Here is a 17,033-nt window from a genome sequence, read left to right on the forward strand (position 1 = left end):
AAAGCACCGCTGCGGCTCTTCCTTTTTGCCTTTCCCTTCCCGAGGCAACGCGGTACTGAGCCGCGCTGAGCGCGCCGGCGGTAGCAACTCCTGACTCAGGGGGCCTCCGAGGGGAGGAAGGAGGAGAAGAGGGGGGAAGGGGGTGATTCCCAAAAAATCTTGTGCTGACCCGGCCCGTCTGTCAAATTTTAAAAGTCAATGCGGCCCCGAGCCAAAAAGTTTGCCCACCCCTGATGTAGTGTCAGGTTATCATTTAAAAATTGTAATATACTTCCAAGTAAGAGAACTGACCCAGCCAGGATTCATGAGAATTCTGGCTTTCTATGAACAAGTCAACACACTTGTTAAATACAATATATTGCTTGTGTATACATTTTTCTTTCAAAAATAATGTTCTTTTTTCAATTTCTGGTCACATTTTTCATCATTTTATTTTTATACAGGCATGATATTCCCCTCTGAAAAAAAAATCGGGCCGGCCAAAGAGACCCCCCACCGCGCCAAGAAATCACTGCCCAGCTCCCTTCGCACCACCCACCTGCCCGCCGCTCACACCGCCCGCCCACCCGCCCGCCACTCGCACCGCTCGCACCGCCCGCCGCTTGCACCGCCCGCCCGGCCTCCGCTCGCACTGCGTTGCCTCGGGAAGGAAAGGCAAAACCAGGAGCCGCTGCTGCCGTTGCAAGCGCCGCCGCGGCTCTTCCTTTTGCCTTTCCCTTCCTGAGGCAACGCGGACTGGAGAGCCACGCAGAGCCGCGCCGGCGGTAGCAACTCCTGACTGGGGCCTCCGAGGGGAGGGGAAGGAGGAGAAGAAGGGGGGAAGGGGGCGATTCCCAAAAAATCGGAATTCCGATTTTAATCAGAAGAATATCATGTCTGTTTATAGTATTTTAACCAAAAGTTCCAGGTTGATTTTTCCCACAACCACAGGCAGAAAATATGGCTTGCTCTTGGCTTCCGATAACTGACTTGTTTGACAGTTAATAATTTTGATCAACATAATTTTTTTTCTTTACCGTCCAGTTAAAGAAGATAGAAAAGGGAAGTTATGTGTTCCAGCATGAGTGATAATTTATCTCTAATTTATTGCAACGTGTGAAGATGGGTAATATTTCAGCCTACAGTTGCATGAAATATAGCAGAACAGCATATAGAGTATATAGTACAGTCCTAATGAAATCTATTCAGAAGTATGTTTTATTGAATTCCAGCAGGACTTCCTTGGAGGCCCATATAAGTATAGAATTGTGACCTACTTTTCCGTAATGGCAACTTTAGTCTTCTTCCATAGGTCCTGCGTAAGTTTCCACTGCCGACTGACTTCATTCTCCTGGGCTTTTGGCAACTGGGAAAATTGACTAATCTCATTCAAGGCTTTCATTTCTGGAGCACAGCGATCCAGCTTTTTCCACAGTTCATCAAGCAACTTCAACCTATATTATGAGGAGAAAAAAATAGGTTGATACCTTATAATTTCATTGTGACTATTCTGATATTCTTTATTTCAGATTTATGATGTCTATAGAGATTCTCAGTCATCCAGGTAATGGTTGTCCCAAAGATGCTTTTTCAGGAGGCAACTGGACTTCCTTGTTAGAGCTGAAGAAGCTTCTTGGTTGAGAAGAGAAACATCTTCAAAGAAAAACAAGAAAGTCCAGTTGTCTCCTGAAAAAGCATCTTTCAGATTCATTATGTTGTATTTTATTATGTTGTATTTTATCATTATATTATTTTAAAATACTTCCAGTTTCCAGAAGGGCTTCACCTTCCATAATTCCCAACCATATCTAAGAATTAATGAAAAAAAGTTTTCTCACCTTTGTGAAATAGCAGGAATTGTTGGGTCCTTCAAGCCTATCACACTGATTGAATCATATATATCTTGAAGATTTTTAAATAGCTCATTATTCCTTAAGGAAAATTCTTCAGTCTTTTGATTCTGAGTTGCTTCAGAACTAATAGAGGGGAATTCTTTTACAAGTAAAGCTGCTACGAACTCTTCACAGCCCATCTTTTTATCGCTTTCAGCCTCTACCAAATAGATATTAAGTTGCTTCAATTTCTCATCTAGAGACTTGGCCTCTTTCTCCAGGTGAGAAACCTCCTCCATTGACTGTGGAGACCAGCTCAGCGATGTAGAGGCATCCATAGAACATTGAATACGTCTCAGGGAATCCAGAAAACTTTCAAAATCTTGCAAAACTGTTTCAATGGCTTGTATCTTTTGATTCAGTTCTTCTAACTGTATTTTATACTCGCTGATCATTAAACCAATGGCCTGCCTATCTCTTTGGTCAATTGTCCATCCTGCAGGGCTCTTTAGTTCTTGGCTGTTGCATTGTTCAATACAATTTGATATAGATGCCTGAATTTTCTGAAAGAAAGAACGATAAGATCAGGACACTATGTTTTATGCATATTATTAACCACAATGCTATTACACTTGCTAAATCTGAGGAATGAGAGATAGCTCTGTAGCAAAATATTAGGCTGCATACTTTTATTCAGAAAGGTACAAGTTGAAAACCTGACTTCTCTAAGTAAGGCTGGAAAAATTCCTGCCTGATAGTCTAAAAAGCTATTACTGGTCAATGTTGATAGACCAACTTGATATACTCTAGTTTCTTATATTCCTAAGCACATCTACTTTTGTAGATGAAAAATGATGAGAAGACACATTTATTCTTCAAGGGGAATAAACAGATTTGGAAGAAAGCACTTAAAGAAATCTTTGGGCCATAATAAATATTGTAGTATAACACAAAGTAAGAAAGATTCAGAACCTCTCTACCACTTTTCGTTAGAGAAAAATGGCTGAGATTGGGAAGTTTTAACTGAGAAAAGAGGAGGATTCAGCATTTCTGCTTCCAAGTTCTTTTCTGAAAATTTCTTTTTGCAATTTTGCACTTAGGATTTCTGTGAATATAGGTAATGCTCTAGATGAATCTGGTGCTAACCTACTGGAGATGAATAGGTGCGCTTCAAATTCCAAAGAAAATTTCAACATAATCAGTACAAACCTTCGCTTTCTTGTACAGAAGATCAGTTTTACTCATCACAAAACGTGGGATGTCTCTTTTGCAAAGCTGTTCTTCTGATCTGCAGAGTAAGACCCACTCATTTTCTATTGGCATAACAAGGGCCAAAGCAGCCTTTAAAGATTCCATCCTGCAGGACAGCAAACGCAAATGGAACAGGACATCACTTAAGGAAATGTCTCCATACTTTGTACAATATATAAGGACAGAGAAGTTCTTGACACAACTCCATTAACAAAGAATGTGGTATATACCCAGGAATTTCTGTTTTTTTGCTTTTTCATTGAAGTTCATAGGTCTTAGCTTTTGAGGATCAGCCAGGCTTTGCAAAATTTTGATTAACAGCAGTAGGATAATCAACGCCCTAACTCACCATTTTGTCTAAAATATCAAGCCCATGTGAGCCTAAAGAAAAAGTCTAGAAAAAGAGCAAAACTTCCCAAGATCACTTTCATTGCCTGCAGAAGTTATTGAAAGAACTGGCCATCCATGTGGATGTGCTATGCTTGACAAATCTAATTGGATATAATGTTTGATATCAGTTACTACGACTTCCCTTAGGAGTTCATAATGATGATGGGGTAACTTGAGCACATCTTTGTTATCTTCATTTCTGGGGAATTTCTGTTCTTCCTTTTTATGACTAGATGAATATATTTTTTTAAAAAGGACACCTTCCTAGAAATCAATCCAGATTGTGCATTATAACTTCTTCTCACTTTCTGTGGTCTCAGTCCATAAGGAGTACAAGCCATCCCCTCTTCACATGAACAGCTGAATACTTAAGAGGCAATCTGCAAGCTAAACTAACTTTCCCCATCTCTCACACCATCTGATAAGTCAGACTCGTTCAGAATAGGGCATCACTGATTTTCTTGAAGACAAAATCTATGTGTGCTTCCCTTATGTCCAGTCAATTAGCCCACTGCTTCATCAAGCTTTAATTTGCCAACTGTACCTTTTATCTAAAGCAAACTGGAGCTCATCCCATTCTTTGTGCAAATCTTCCAAGTCCATCTCACTTGAGAACTTTACTAACTGTGAAGCCACAGAATCAAAGAGTTTCCAGGAAGAATTACCTTTGCTTTCTAAAGCCTGAAACAAAATGTATAAATATTAGTGGCGTGCTATAATTTTTAAGTAACAGTATCGGATTTATAAACACAAACACAGAAATAATTTTAACTATGCTTTTTTCCATAGTTTACCATAGTGTGTTAACTGAGACAAAGCACAACCCTTGTCTATTGATTATAATACATTCATATAAATTCCAATTGGAATATTAATAAATTTAATTACTTTAATAATTAAAACAAATAATTAAATTAAATTAAATAATTTAATTCATTTGTCAATTTCTCTGCACAGGAACTTAATGAATGATCAATAACTACCAATGCTAACCCTGTTAAAATTGAAAAGAATAATGTATTATTCAAACTCTTGTGCTAGACCCTGCTACATTCCAAGAAACAGTTAAGGATGGCAAAATATAATCTTTACTTTTATAAGAAGTACATAAGCATGTAACATGTCCTGCAATATGTTTCTTTTGTGAGCTGTTCCATGGATGACCCATTAGAATCCATTTGTTTTTTACTGCGAAGATAAACACCTGTCTACATAATACCCCAAGATAATGTTTTGTGCTTGTGTGCAGCAAATTGCATTGTGACATTCTTTGGCATCAGCCAAGCTTCCTGTCTTATCAATTTAATTTTTTTAAATTCTTTTTTAAATTAGTATTAAGTTAACAGGATATAAACCAAATAATCTGTCTCAAACAGAATCTTACACTGCTACTGGCTCTCTCCGTGGCCCCCGAGTTCACTGTCAGAAACTCAAATGGGGATAGTTGTATTTTAGGCTGTTGTTTGTGCTCTGGTTTACAGGTATTTTGTAACTGACCTAATAACCTGACCTAATAACCATTTTATGAACATGTCCATATTCTCTCAAAATTCCAAACATAATCACTTGTGCTAAATGTCTGAGGAACCCTGACTTAATAGACCATTTAGGAAAGCATCTGAACACTTACTTCCAGTGTTTGCAATTTGTTCTTAAGGGAAGAAATGTTTCTCACATCATCAGTTAAAGACGGAGTTATAGTCTCCCTGATGCTCTTTAGGTGAAGCTTCAGATTATGTCTTGCTGTGTCATAGCTGAGAGAAAACATGATATTATTAGTACTATTATGCAAAATTGGACATGAAAACAAAATTCCGGTTTCTTCTAATGCTGCCTTCTCCTTGTCTTCATGAAATAATACAACTGTTTGTTTTTTTATTGCTTTACTTTCTAATTTGTTCTATTAGCCATCTTGATTTATATAATCATCTTCTTACTTGCACATCCTAAATGAATGGGTTTTTTTTTATGTTTAAGTTTATTTTCTGGCCAGGAGCCACAAAAACTATGCACAAAAAGAAGCAGGTTCTTAAACTAAATGTTCAACATGCAAATAAGCAAATCCAACCAGGAGAGATCTGATTTCTGAGGCTGAGGAAGGAACACTGCGGAGATTTCCTAAAGGGAGATAAAGCAAGACACTCAATTGGAACAGCCCTAGTCTATTTCAAGACCAAATAATTGTGAAATCTAAAATAATTATTCAGACTAGTCCAAAGAAGGGAGGGAATGAGGAAAATGCATTTTATGTTACTCTTTATAATAATTCTAGGACTGGAATCTATCAGATTAAAACATGGTAAACCAGTTTGAAAATGCAGCTTTATTAAAAAAAAAAAAAAAAAGATGTTTGCAAATTTATTCCAGATATTTCTGGTAAATACCTATTTCTCGTCATTCAATATTTAACACTGAAATATACCTTTCTTTTAATTTTTTTAAGGCCAAGTCTCCCTCACTTTCCAACTTTTCTGTGTGGTGTCTGCCATTTTGCAATTCCTTTTCTGATTCCAATTTTATACAAGAAACATCTTCTGAATCCTAAAAATATAACCAAAATAATTAAACAATTGTAAGATATAATATCCATTAAAATAATTATGTAGATTCAATGGAATGAGACCTTATTAATTTTCTATATAAAAGAAATCTCACCCCCAAAATTAAACACTTTAAAAGACTGAAGATTACAAAGTCACAAGGAAAATTACTTTCACAGATTTATTTTACCCTAATTCAGGACATTTTATATGAAAAGTTGGGATATTGAACATTTATGTTTTCCCATTCATGTTGATAAAGAGGAACTTTCCATATGCATAAAGGCTGCATTCATCCATACCTAAACTTAAATGTCCTTATCACAGTATTTTTTCCTATGTATTAGGAATAGTAAAATAGTAAATGTGCTCAGACTAGAAAGTACATGCTTTACAGAATACAGATCAAAAATGCTTATAGAAGGTAGTTTTTAAATCAATCTGAATTTTCAAATAAGCACCTGAGATTTGCTCTCTAGTTTATCAGTTAGAATTATGAAAGTGACAACTATTATTCCTCACAATTTCTTTTACACTAAATAAATAAATGACTATGCAGAATAAATAAATTCGGCTATATATTTTTATTCAAAACTATTATCGGGGGGTTGTTGTTAATACTAATGGGAACTTCCAAGATGTTTTTAAATTAGATTTATCCAGACATAAAATTCCAAGGCTGTCAGGGGAATAACTCATGCCTGAATTCAGGAAGGATTGTAATAACTTTTTCTGCTTCTTTTAAAAAGTTGCAATATAGGAAAAACTTGATCTGAAAGGCCTCAGTGCATCAGACTTTACATACAAAGGATGAAATTTAACTGCAATTTATGTCATCTGCATCATAATGCTGTGATGCAATGGTGTTGAAGATCCACCTCAAGGCGTGCCTGTGATTTTCACCGCCTTCCGTTCTGACCCAGCTCCCCAAACACAACAAACCCTCTGATGTGTGAACTCAAAACATTCCTTTATTAGAAATGCCAGCAAAAAGTTTCTCTCACATGCTAACAAGTCCATCTGGCCAGAAGATTAATAGTTGTCTGCCACACCTATTCATCTCCACCCCCTGCCTTTTATCCCCAGAGCTAGGGTGCGGCCTCATCAGCAGTGGTGGCTCTTCCTTCCCCAGGATCAGCCCACGGTTTCCCACTGCTCTCCCCTTCTCTGCCTTCTGCATATCCACGCATCAGGCACTGGACCCAGCTGTTCCTCCCCTTCTTCATCAACCACCTCCAGACCTGGGGGCTGTTGACTCTCCATCTGAGGACTGATGGATAGCCCAGGCTCCACCTCTGTCTCTCTCTCCCTACCAGCTCCATTCCTTCTTCCCCCTCGGAGCTCCCAGATCGCCCTGATGCTGACCCTGACCCCCACGCCACATCCTCCTCCTCCTCTGATTTGGCTGCTGGAGGGGCCAGCAGCCGAGAGGCCACAATACCTTCTCACCCTACTCACTGTCCCCATAGCCAGCTATCCAACTGGTCTGAAGTGTCCAAGCAAAACATCTTGGTCAGTGAGAGGGAACTTCCAGGGAGAGGAGACCTGCAACTGCTAAACCCAGTATTTCTCAATCTTTGCAACTTGAAGATGTGTGGACTTCAAGCTGCTAAAGGTTGAGAAAGACTGGCTTAGCCAGCTGCACTCTGGAAGCCCGAGGAGTTAGCACTCAAGGTAAAAGTCAGGAGGTGATGATGCAGAAGGGATGCAACGGACTGCTTGTACCTCAGGGGGATGCAGGATAGCTGCTTATTATAAGATAAGAGTTCATATTAAAAGCCTTGATATCAAAAGGTATTAATGAATTAATAGCATGACTGCTATGCTATACTAAACAGACCTTATAATCACCAATGGAGAAAAGTATTGTGCGAAGAATGGCAAATACTACAGTACCTTATGAATTTCAGGTTTCCAATCTGTGGCTCTGTGATTCATGCAAGAGTGTCACATAATAAAAAATAGGCATTGATCTACAGACGTTTATCTACATGCATCAGTCTTGATCAACCAGTTGGAATGCAACTCCCCAAACTCAGCTTTGGATTTGGGAAGGCTGATCTACATGAACATTAAAATGTGGGTCCTACCTTTTCAGCTTCAGGATTCTGAGATGATACCTTCTCTTCATTGACTGAAGCAGATGTAAACTCTCTGAATTTTAAAATGAAATAACACCAGAGCAAAGCAATGAAAAATACATCTTAACACCGGGGGGAGGAAGCACCATCCCAATTCTATGTAATGTTACTAAGAAAATAATTCAAAGTTTCCCAAACTTCATTTCTTATTTTCTCTCCCTCTCATCTCCACTCCTGGCTCTTCCTTGGAATTCAACATGTTTTATTCATACATCACAAATAGTAGCATCTGCAGGGACTTGCTATTTTCATTGCAATGATGAAAACATTACAACATTGTGCTATAAGTTCTGCCCTTTTGGGGCACATGTGATACTGCCATGCGTGTAAAAAATGGTTGGAACTGGTGACATAAAATCACCCCACTGCTGTTCTTAATTTTTCTTTGCCCACCCCTCCCCGTGATCCCCCCCCATGTACCCCTTTCAAAAAAAGTACTTTAATTTCAAGATCAATTTACACATAATGGTGAGTTATAAGCTTCTTCCTCAAAATAGCTTACCACACTACACACACTTTTGCAAAATGTCTGGTTTTAATTTACAGCATAATGAAATCCATTACTCCAGCCATGAAATGAGGGACAGTCAAAGGTGTGAAATAGTTTAAGAATCTCTCACAAAAGCAATTTTATTTGATGCTAAACCAACTATAAGTGCCCCCATGCCACAGTTCTACACTAATTATTGAAAATACCCACCCTTTCTCAGGTGAATGGTCATCGCCAGTCCTAGATACCAACTGATTGTAAATAGTTGCTGCGCATTTTTGAAGTTCTTTTTCCTTTTGCTCATATTCTGCAATTGGCAGCTTTATTTTGGACTCCTTTTCCACTTTGGTTATTTTATCACTCATTGTTTTCAAAGCTTGCAAGCAAGTGTTAAGCTCACCCAGGCTACCTTGCTGAGAAAAGAAGGCCTAAATGGATAAAGAAATGCAGATTCATCCATCTTGAGTACTCCAAGTCCTTACTAACTGACAGTTGAAATCACCTGCACTCATCCCATAAAACTCTTAATGCCAGTCCCACAAACACATTTAAGCCTCACCTAACCAATCGTATTCTTGAAAGGTCATGGCTACGATTACATTATGGATAAGGAATGTCTGCTGAAATTCAGAAGCCAGAGGGCTGACCTGCTAACATATTCAATTGTCTGTTGATGTGAAGTTGAACTGTTTGCTCCATTAAATGACCAAATCATATGGTGCTTCAAATTCAATATCCAAAGGTGCCTTGGAGTATGCATCATGGCAAGTGTAATATCTGCCAAATTCAAAGCAGGGACATGCTCCAAGGCACTTTTTAGGGGGGGAAGTCCAAAGCACTGACAGCCAAATATCAGAGAAAGAACTAAAAGGATCAGAATACTTACCCAGTACTGTTCACCGGTAATTTAGCTCACAGGTACCATTTTGGATTTAAAAAAATTATCCTTACTTACTGTAGACAGGCAGAATATGCACACTTTCAGCTCAGGCATATAGATTTTACTGAACTAGTAGGTTATAATTATTTCACTTTGGGACATGCAGCTCAACAACTTACTAAACACATGATTGCATCATTATACCACAGCATCATTCAATTTTACACTGTTTCCCAGTTGAGCAGGCAGACAATTCCAGTATGGGTTCTTGGCCTCCCCCAGTGACAATGACATCAGGAAACAGAGTCAAAGGAAATCTCTTGTGGCATTGAGATACTGGAGAACCACAATTGTAATTCTGACCCATTACATGGTGGCTTGTAGAATTAAAAAAAAATGCCTAAGAAACAAAAGAGAATGCGTTTGATATGGTACCTCATGCTCCTCAATAAGTCCTTTGGTTTTCCCAGAATTGAGCAGTTTCTTCTCTTTCTTTATCTGCTTATTGAGATTTGAAAAAGTCTTATTGAACTTCTCTCTTTCAATTTTCAATTTCAGGTGAATATAAGACATGATTTCACAGCGAGCAGCCTGCAAAAGAGATGGACAAATCCAAATATTCATTTTAAGCAGCAAGGGAAACATTTTACATCCAAATCTTGTTCTAAGATCAGAATAACATTTTAGATTCAGAATAATCCTGCAAGCTATGTGTTTGTTCATTACAACCTTCCTGAGTTTCCACTCAAGGCAGTTAACAGTAAAATAAACATAAAAGAATGAAATTGTAATTAAAAGATTAAAGTTCATCCAAAGGATATGTAGATAAGAGAAAGAGAGAGAATATAGAAGGGTTCACAAAATCCTCCTCTACATATTTGTTTGATATACACTTCTCAAAAAAAAATAAAGGGAACACAAAATAAGACATCCTAGATCTGAATGAATAAAATATTCTTATTAAATACTTTGTTCATTACATAGTTGAATGTGCTGACAACAAAATCACACAAAAATTATCAATGGAAATCAAATTTAGCAACCCATGGAGGTCTGGATTTGGAGTTATACTCAAAATTAAAGTGGAAAAAAACACTACAGGCTGATCCAACTTTGATGTAATATCCTTAAAACAAGCCAAAATGAGGCTCAGTAGTATGTGTGGCCTCCACGTGCCTGTATGACCTCCCTACAATGCCTGGGCATGCTCCTGATGAGGTGGAGGATGGTCTCCTGAGGGATCTCCTCCCACACCTGGACTAAAGCATCCCCCAACTCCTGGACAGTCTCTGGTGCAACGTGGCGTTGGTAGATGGAGAGAGACATGTGTCCCAGATGTGCTCAATTGGATTCAGGTCTGGGGAATGGGTGGGCCAGTCCATAGCATCAATGTCTTCGTCTTGCAGGAACTGCTGACACACTCCAGCCGCATGAGGTCTAGCATTGCCTTACATTAGGAGAAACCCAGGGCCAACCGCACCAGCATATGGTCTCACAAGGAGTCTGAGGATCTCATCTCAGTACCTAATGGCAGTCAGGCTACCTCTGGCGAGCACATGGAGGACTGTGCAGCCCCCTAAAGAAATGCCACCTCACACCATTACTGACCCACTGCCAAACCGGTCATGCTGGAGGACGTTGCAGGCAGCAGAACGTTCTCAATGGCTTCTCCAGAACCTGTCATGTCTGTCACATGTGCTCAGTGTGAACCTGCTTTCATCTGTGAAGAGCACAGGGCACCAGTGGCGAATTTGCCAATCTTGGTATTCTCTGGCAAATGCCAAACGTCCTGCACAGTGTTGGGCTGTAAGCACAACCCCCACCTGTGGACGTCGGGCCCTCATACCACCCTCATGGAGTCTCTTTCTGAACATTTGAGCAGCCACATGCACATTTGTGGCCCGCTGGAGGTAATTTTGCAGGGCTCTGGCAGTGCTCCTCCTGTCCCTCCTTGCACAAAGACAGAGGTAGCGGTCCTGATGCTGGGTTGTTGCCCTCCTATGGCCTCCTCCATGTCTCCCGATGTACTGGCCTGTCTCCTGGTAGCGCCTCCATGCTCTGGACACTAAGCTGACAGACACAGCAAACCTTCTTGCCACAGACATCCTGGATGAGCTGCACTACCCGAGCCACTTGTGTGGGTTGTAGACTCCGTCTCATGCTACCACTAGAGTGAAAGCACCACCAGCATTCAAAAGTGACCAAACCATCAGCCAGAAAGCATAGGAACTGAGAAGTGGTCTGTGGTCACCACCTGCAGAACCACTCCTTTATTGGGGATGTCTTGCTAACTGCCTATGCTTTCCACCTGTTGTCTATTCCATTTGCACAACAGCATGTGAAATTGATTGTCAATCAGTGTTGCTATCTAAGTGGACAGTTTGATTTCACAGAAGTGTGATTGACTTGGAGTTACCGTATTTGCCGGCGTATAAGACGACTGGGCGTATAAGACGAGCCCCCAACATTTCCACTCAAAATATAGTTTGTTATATACTCGCCGTATAAGACGACCCTCCCCACTTGGAGGCATGTTTTTCAGGGCAAAAAAGTCATCTCATATGCCGGCAAATACGGTAAGTTGTAACACTTGGGGTATTCTGGATATAATTCTTGATTGACACCCCCGCCCCTTTCCCCCAAACTTACAAAGCCACCAAAATGCTTTAGAGAGGCAGCTTCGCCTTTCTCAGGCTGGCACTCAATTCCTCTCCCTTTCTTTGTGACAGCCCCCGTGTGCGTGCCATCGGGACTCCAAGGGTGGGGGATGGACAGCTGCCAACTCTCTCTCTCTGTGTGTGTGTGTGTGTGTGTGTGTGTGTGGTGTGGAGGGTAATTCCGGCTATCTCTGGCCTCCGCTCGGTTTTAAAGTCGCTTGGCCGGTTCCCAAGTCGCAAGCGCGCGCTGGCCGGGAGACGTGGCGCTGGGTGGCAGCTCGGTGCCGGAGAGGCAGATCTTTCTCTCTTAAGCGGGGAGGGGAGGAGGGGACAAGAGGAGGGATGGGACGGGATAGGGGGTGGGAGGAGGTCCCTCGCCTTCTTCTACCACCCACCGGACCCTTTTCTTCCCATGGGGACCCTGGAAAGCAGCTCGGGAGCCGGGTGGCCCTGCCCAGCGGGGTCCCATCAGGAACTTCCCGAGGACACACACCCCCGCCCCAAGCACAGCCCTCCCGGTCTTTCAAAGAGGGAGGGAGAAGCGGGAGGAGCAAATTGCCGCCCCCCGCCCCGCTGCCCAGAAGGAGGGGCGCCACAGTCCACCCCCACCACCTTCTCCCCCCACTCCCTGGGCCATTACGCGGCTCGGGGCTGGCTGGGCGAGCGGCCCCGCCAGAGACCCTCCCGCTCCACCCCCACCCCACCTCCAGATTGGCCTCCGCAAGCGCCCGAGCCGGGCGGAGGGGGGGGTGGGGAGGAGGAGGAAGAGAGACTCCGGCTGGGCTTGAAGGGGCTTCGCAAGTTGCGGAGCTCCGCCCCCGTCGCTCTTGCACAGGGTGACAACAACGTATTTACCGGCGTATAAGACGACCCCCCCACTTGGAGGCATGTTTTTCAGGGCAAAAAAGTCGTCTTATACGCCGGCAAATACGGTACATTGTGTTGTTTAAGTGTTCCCTTTATTTTTTTGAGCAGTGTATTTAGGCACTTCCCTTCATTAAAAATGTCTATAGTGATTAACGATAAAATCCATTATGAAAAATAAGTGAACAAATAAAACACAAAGAGAATTATAGTAAACTATCAATACAAACCATATCATATGCCACATTTATCTAACATTTATATACATTAAATATGTCAACTCTATTTACAATTTTGTTGAAAATGGAAGCAAGCTAAAACATGATTATATAAAAAATACAGATTAAAACATAGAACAGAAAAACAAATAAGTTGAGTGGGTGCAATACCTCTCCAAATTAAAAGCTCACATTTTGTTAGAGAGAAGTTCCCCAAGGATGGGCTCCAGCATGAGTCCAGAAGATTGGAAGACTAAACCTCTGATTCCGGTGACTGACCCAGATTGGATCCTAAGACCTCACTGTCTATTTCATAACACAAAGGGACCACTCCTTCATGTAATATTGTAAAATTTGTAATAACTTGTAAGCCACCCAGAGTCATCTCACAGCTTTGTTCGGGTATTTTCCCACGTCATTATAGTTGTGCTTTTAACTATAATGACGTGGGAAAATACCAACAAACATGAAGGTACAGATGGGAAGACAGGTCTTAAGAAAACAAATATATATATATATATATTTGTTTTCTTAAGTTTTCTGGTACTCACATGTATGGTGTTCGGCTTGGTTCGGGTATTTTCCCACGTCATTGTAGTTCTTTTAAAGTTGTAGCAACGTTTCAGCAGAATCTCATCTGCCATCATCAGGCTTCTGTATTGTGTCCGTCTGTGGGTCAGACTTTTACAGTGGTTTCAGATTTAAATTTGGGGCAGCCTATTGCTGTGCCAGAATGGTTTTTCTTCATCCTGATTGGTTGGGAGTCTTGGTCTGTGTTTATTGGTCTCGGAGTTTGCTGTGTTCTGCTTGATGGGTGTCTCTGATATCTTCTGTCTGTTTTTTGGTTCTTTTTGTATCTTGATTGGCTGGCAGCATTGTGTTACTTTAATGGATATATATAATATATTTAATGGATATATATTTAATGGATATAATATATATATATATCTGCTATAGAAAACCCCAGCTACAGAATTATCAGAGAAGCCATAGAGATTGAAAAAAGACCTGAAAGCATTAATAGAAAAGATGACTCCACCAGACTGTCAATTATCTGGAAGCCTGCACTCACAAACAAAAAAATCTCCGCACCACAAGCCAAGCAAACACCTGGGCACAAACAGACCCCCCCTGATACCTCCAGCTCAAACACACACCAACCAGGCACCCAGATGAAACCTAGCTTCCTAATAAATGATAGCCGTCCTTTTACCCGAAGCCAAGCTGCACTAAAAACCTCCAATACAGGATACACAATGTTGCCAGCCAATCAAAAAATGCTACAAAACAGACAGAAGATATTAGAAACACCAATCAAGCAGAACACAGCAAACTCCAAGACCAATAAACACAGACCAAGATTCCCAACCAATCAGGATGAAGAAAAAAACCATTCTAACACAGCAGTAGGCTAGCACCAAATTTAAAACAGAAACGGCTGTGAAATCCTGACTCACAAATGAACACAATACATAAGCCTGATGATGGCAGATGAGACTCTGCCGAAATGTCGCTACAACTTTAAAAGCACAGCTATAATGACGTGGGAAAATACCCGAACAATGTTGAATACCATACATATAGATACCCGCGAAAACTTAAGAAAATATATATGTGTGTGTGTGTTTTCTTAAGTTTTCGCGGGTACTTACATGTATGGTATTCAGCTTTGTTTGGGTATTTTCCCATGAACAAAGCTGAATACCATATATATATGTAGGTAGGTAGGTAGGTAGGTATGTGTATATATATGCATGCTTTCAATGAATCTCCTGGCAATGTACATCAAAATCCTTGCATATATATTATATATTATTATTATACCAGCCAAAATCTCCCAAGTGAAGAAGTTGTAGTAGTATGGAGAGCCACAAGAATTTGCATCTAGATTCCTCCTAACCAACTCTGACCTGGCAACAAAATACAGTCTAATGCTACAGTCTCACATCCTCTATACCAGGGATCCCCAACTCCTGGGCATCGGCCCACTATGGCCTATTCAGAACTGGGCCACATGAGTGGCTGGCCACCATGCATGCACCTGCAGCTCAACTTCTGTGAGCAGTAGGCCAGAGGGCATATGCATGCATGTGTGCCACTCATGCAAAGCTGCCACCCTGCCAGTCACACGGCCGAGTTTACCACTCTTTCCCCCTCCCGCTGGGCTGCCGCTGATATATACAGTTGCTGTAGATATGGAGAAAGTTCTGGCAACCACATAAAAGTAACTTGTCCATCATTACTAAGTGAAACTAATTTATTGGAATATGTCTTCAGCTTAGGTCTCTTTGGATGGAAGCTAATAATTCTCGCCCTTATATTATTCATATTGTAGCAAAAAAAAATCCTGCAAACATTTCATGCAAATATTAAATACTCAAGTGGCTTGTTTTTTTATTAAAATATATATTTCCAAGCACATTTTCTCACCTCCCATCTCTCACAAACATCTTTGCTCCTTTCCTCCACAAGTGCCTTTTCATGAGCTGATAAAATGCTTTTCAGCTGTTCTGCTGCTTTCAAAAACTTGCTAAGAATGTTAGTATCCAAGATGCTAAAAGCCTCCTGGGAAAAAAATGACATAAAATTATGGAATGATAATCAAAACAGCAACCCTTCCGTCCCAAAGTAGATGCATGCCTAGGTGATATAAGGGTCCTTCCCATTCCAGTACAATTACAGATTAAAACAAGGTTTGCTGGACGTGGATGGACAGCCTTTGAAATAACATGTTTGAAGCCATAGTCAGAACAAGAACAGCTCATCTAATGTGCATTCAGTGTATTCATGCTGGCTTGGTGAATTCTGGGAGTTGAAGTCCACACATTTTAAAGTTGTCAAGATTGAGAAACACTGAGTCAGGCCCTAGGACATAATGCACTGAATAGCTTCTGTAGCCCTAACATGAAGATAGGGCCCATCTGGTTTGTTTATCTTTCCTATGTTCTCTGGTTTCATTAGTTTGAAGCCCTGTTACTATCCCTTCCCACTAGATCTTTGATATAACTCTGGGGCACTGCATAGGGAAATTACAAGTATCTCCATTCTATTGTGTGCTGATCTCAGCCCCACAGCCCTCACAAGATAAGACCAGCAGGTGAGGCCAACTGGAACCCTAAGTTAAACACTCATGTATATTTGTTAGTTGCAGTTTCCTACCAAGAAGCTGCATCCCTACAAGACATACCATCATATTTCAATTACTTTATAATCAAAAGCAGAAGGAAAACGGGGAAGAAACAGGCACTGCTGTTCCTTTTTAAAAAAAGAAAAAGAAAAATATTGTTTTATTGAACTGTAAGATGCAAGATGCAAGTAATACATTATATTATTTGGGTACAGTGGTATCTATACATATGAACTAGATATTATTAATGCTATAATGATTTAGGCAACTTATAATTTTACAGGTAAGGAAAAGACTTTATATCAACATTAACTGTGGTTTGTAAATTGTAACTGTTAATAAACATAAGGTTGCTGTTTCTGTTAACAGGTGGTTAATCTATGGCAGCAAAAAATCAGGGGTCTGGTAATATCTTTTCCAACCAATGCAGGAGTTACAGCTCACAAAGGCTTATTATGCCTTTTAATAAAATGTGTTAACTGAAAAATGTGCTTTCAGACTTGATTTGGAGACATCATTTTGGTGTTTTTCACAGTCCAGATTATTTATGTCAGAGATGTACAATTTCCATCAGTTCAAATACTGCACCATGTTTTGCATAATATTTTGAGGGTCTCATTCCAAAAATACAAAGGGCCAGGCTTGTTTTGGGAGTTGGTTTTAA

General features: G+C 40.6%; 1 protein-coding gene across 12 annotated transcripts in view; it reads right to left on the reverse strand.

The window, feature by feature from the left end:
* SYNE2 (spectrin repeat containing nuclear envelope protein 2) overlaps positions 1-17,033 on the reverse strand; it is a 238,090-nt gene that overhangs the window by 168,708 nt on the left and 52,349 nt on the right. For 11 of the 12 annotated variants that reach the window (XM_087952300.1, XM_087952299.1, XM_087952298.1 and 8 more), the window contains exons 20-29: positions 15,673-15,807; positions 9,939-10,094; positions 8,834-9,051; positions 8,083-8,146; positions 5,875-5,993; positions 5,083-5,206; positions 3,997-4,133; positions 3,021-3,168; positions 1,818-2,374; positions 1,257-1,433 (exon numbers count right to left, since the gene is read on the reverse strand). In XM_087952300.1, coding sequence (XP_087808426.1) covers positions 1,257-1,433; positions 1,818-2,374; positions 3,021-3,168; positions 3,997-4,133; positions 5,083-5,206; positions 5,875-5,993; positions 8,083-8,146; positions 8,834-9,051; positions 9,939-10,094; positions 15,673-15,807 — 1,835 coding nt within the window. Of the gene's footprint in view, positions 1-1,256; positions 1,434-1,817; positions 2,375-3,020; positions 3,169-3,996; positions 4,134-5,082; positions 5,207-5,874; positions 5,994-8,082; positions 8,147-8,833; positions 9,052-9,682; positions 9,797-9,938; positions 10,095-15,672; positions 15,808-17,033 lie in introns of those variants that run through there. The other variant, XM_087952306.1, reaches the window with a different exon arrangement.

The sequence above is a fragment of the Notechis scutatus genome, chromosome 1 (assembly GCF_049901735.1).
Source record: "Notechis scutatus isolate UNSWTSFEM ecotype Mainland chromosome 1, rNotScu1.2, whole genome shotgun sequence".
Classification (NCBI taxonomy): Eukaryota; Metazoa; Chordata; class Lepidosauria; order Squamata; family Elapidae; genus Notechis; species Notechis scutatus.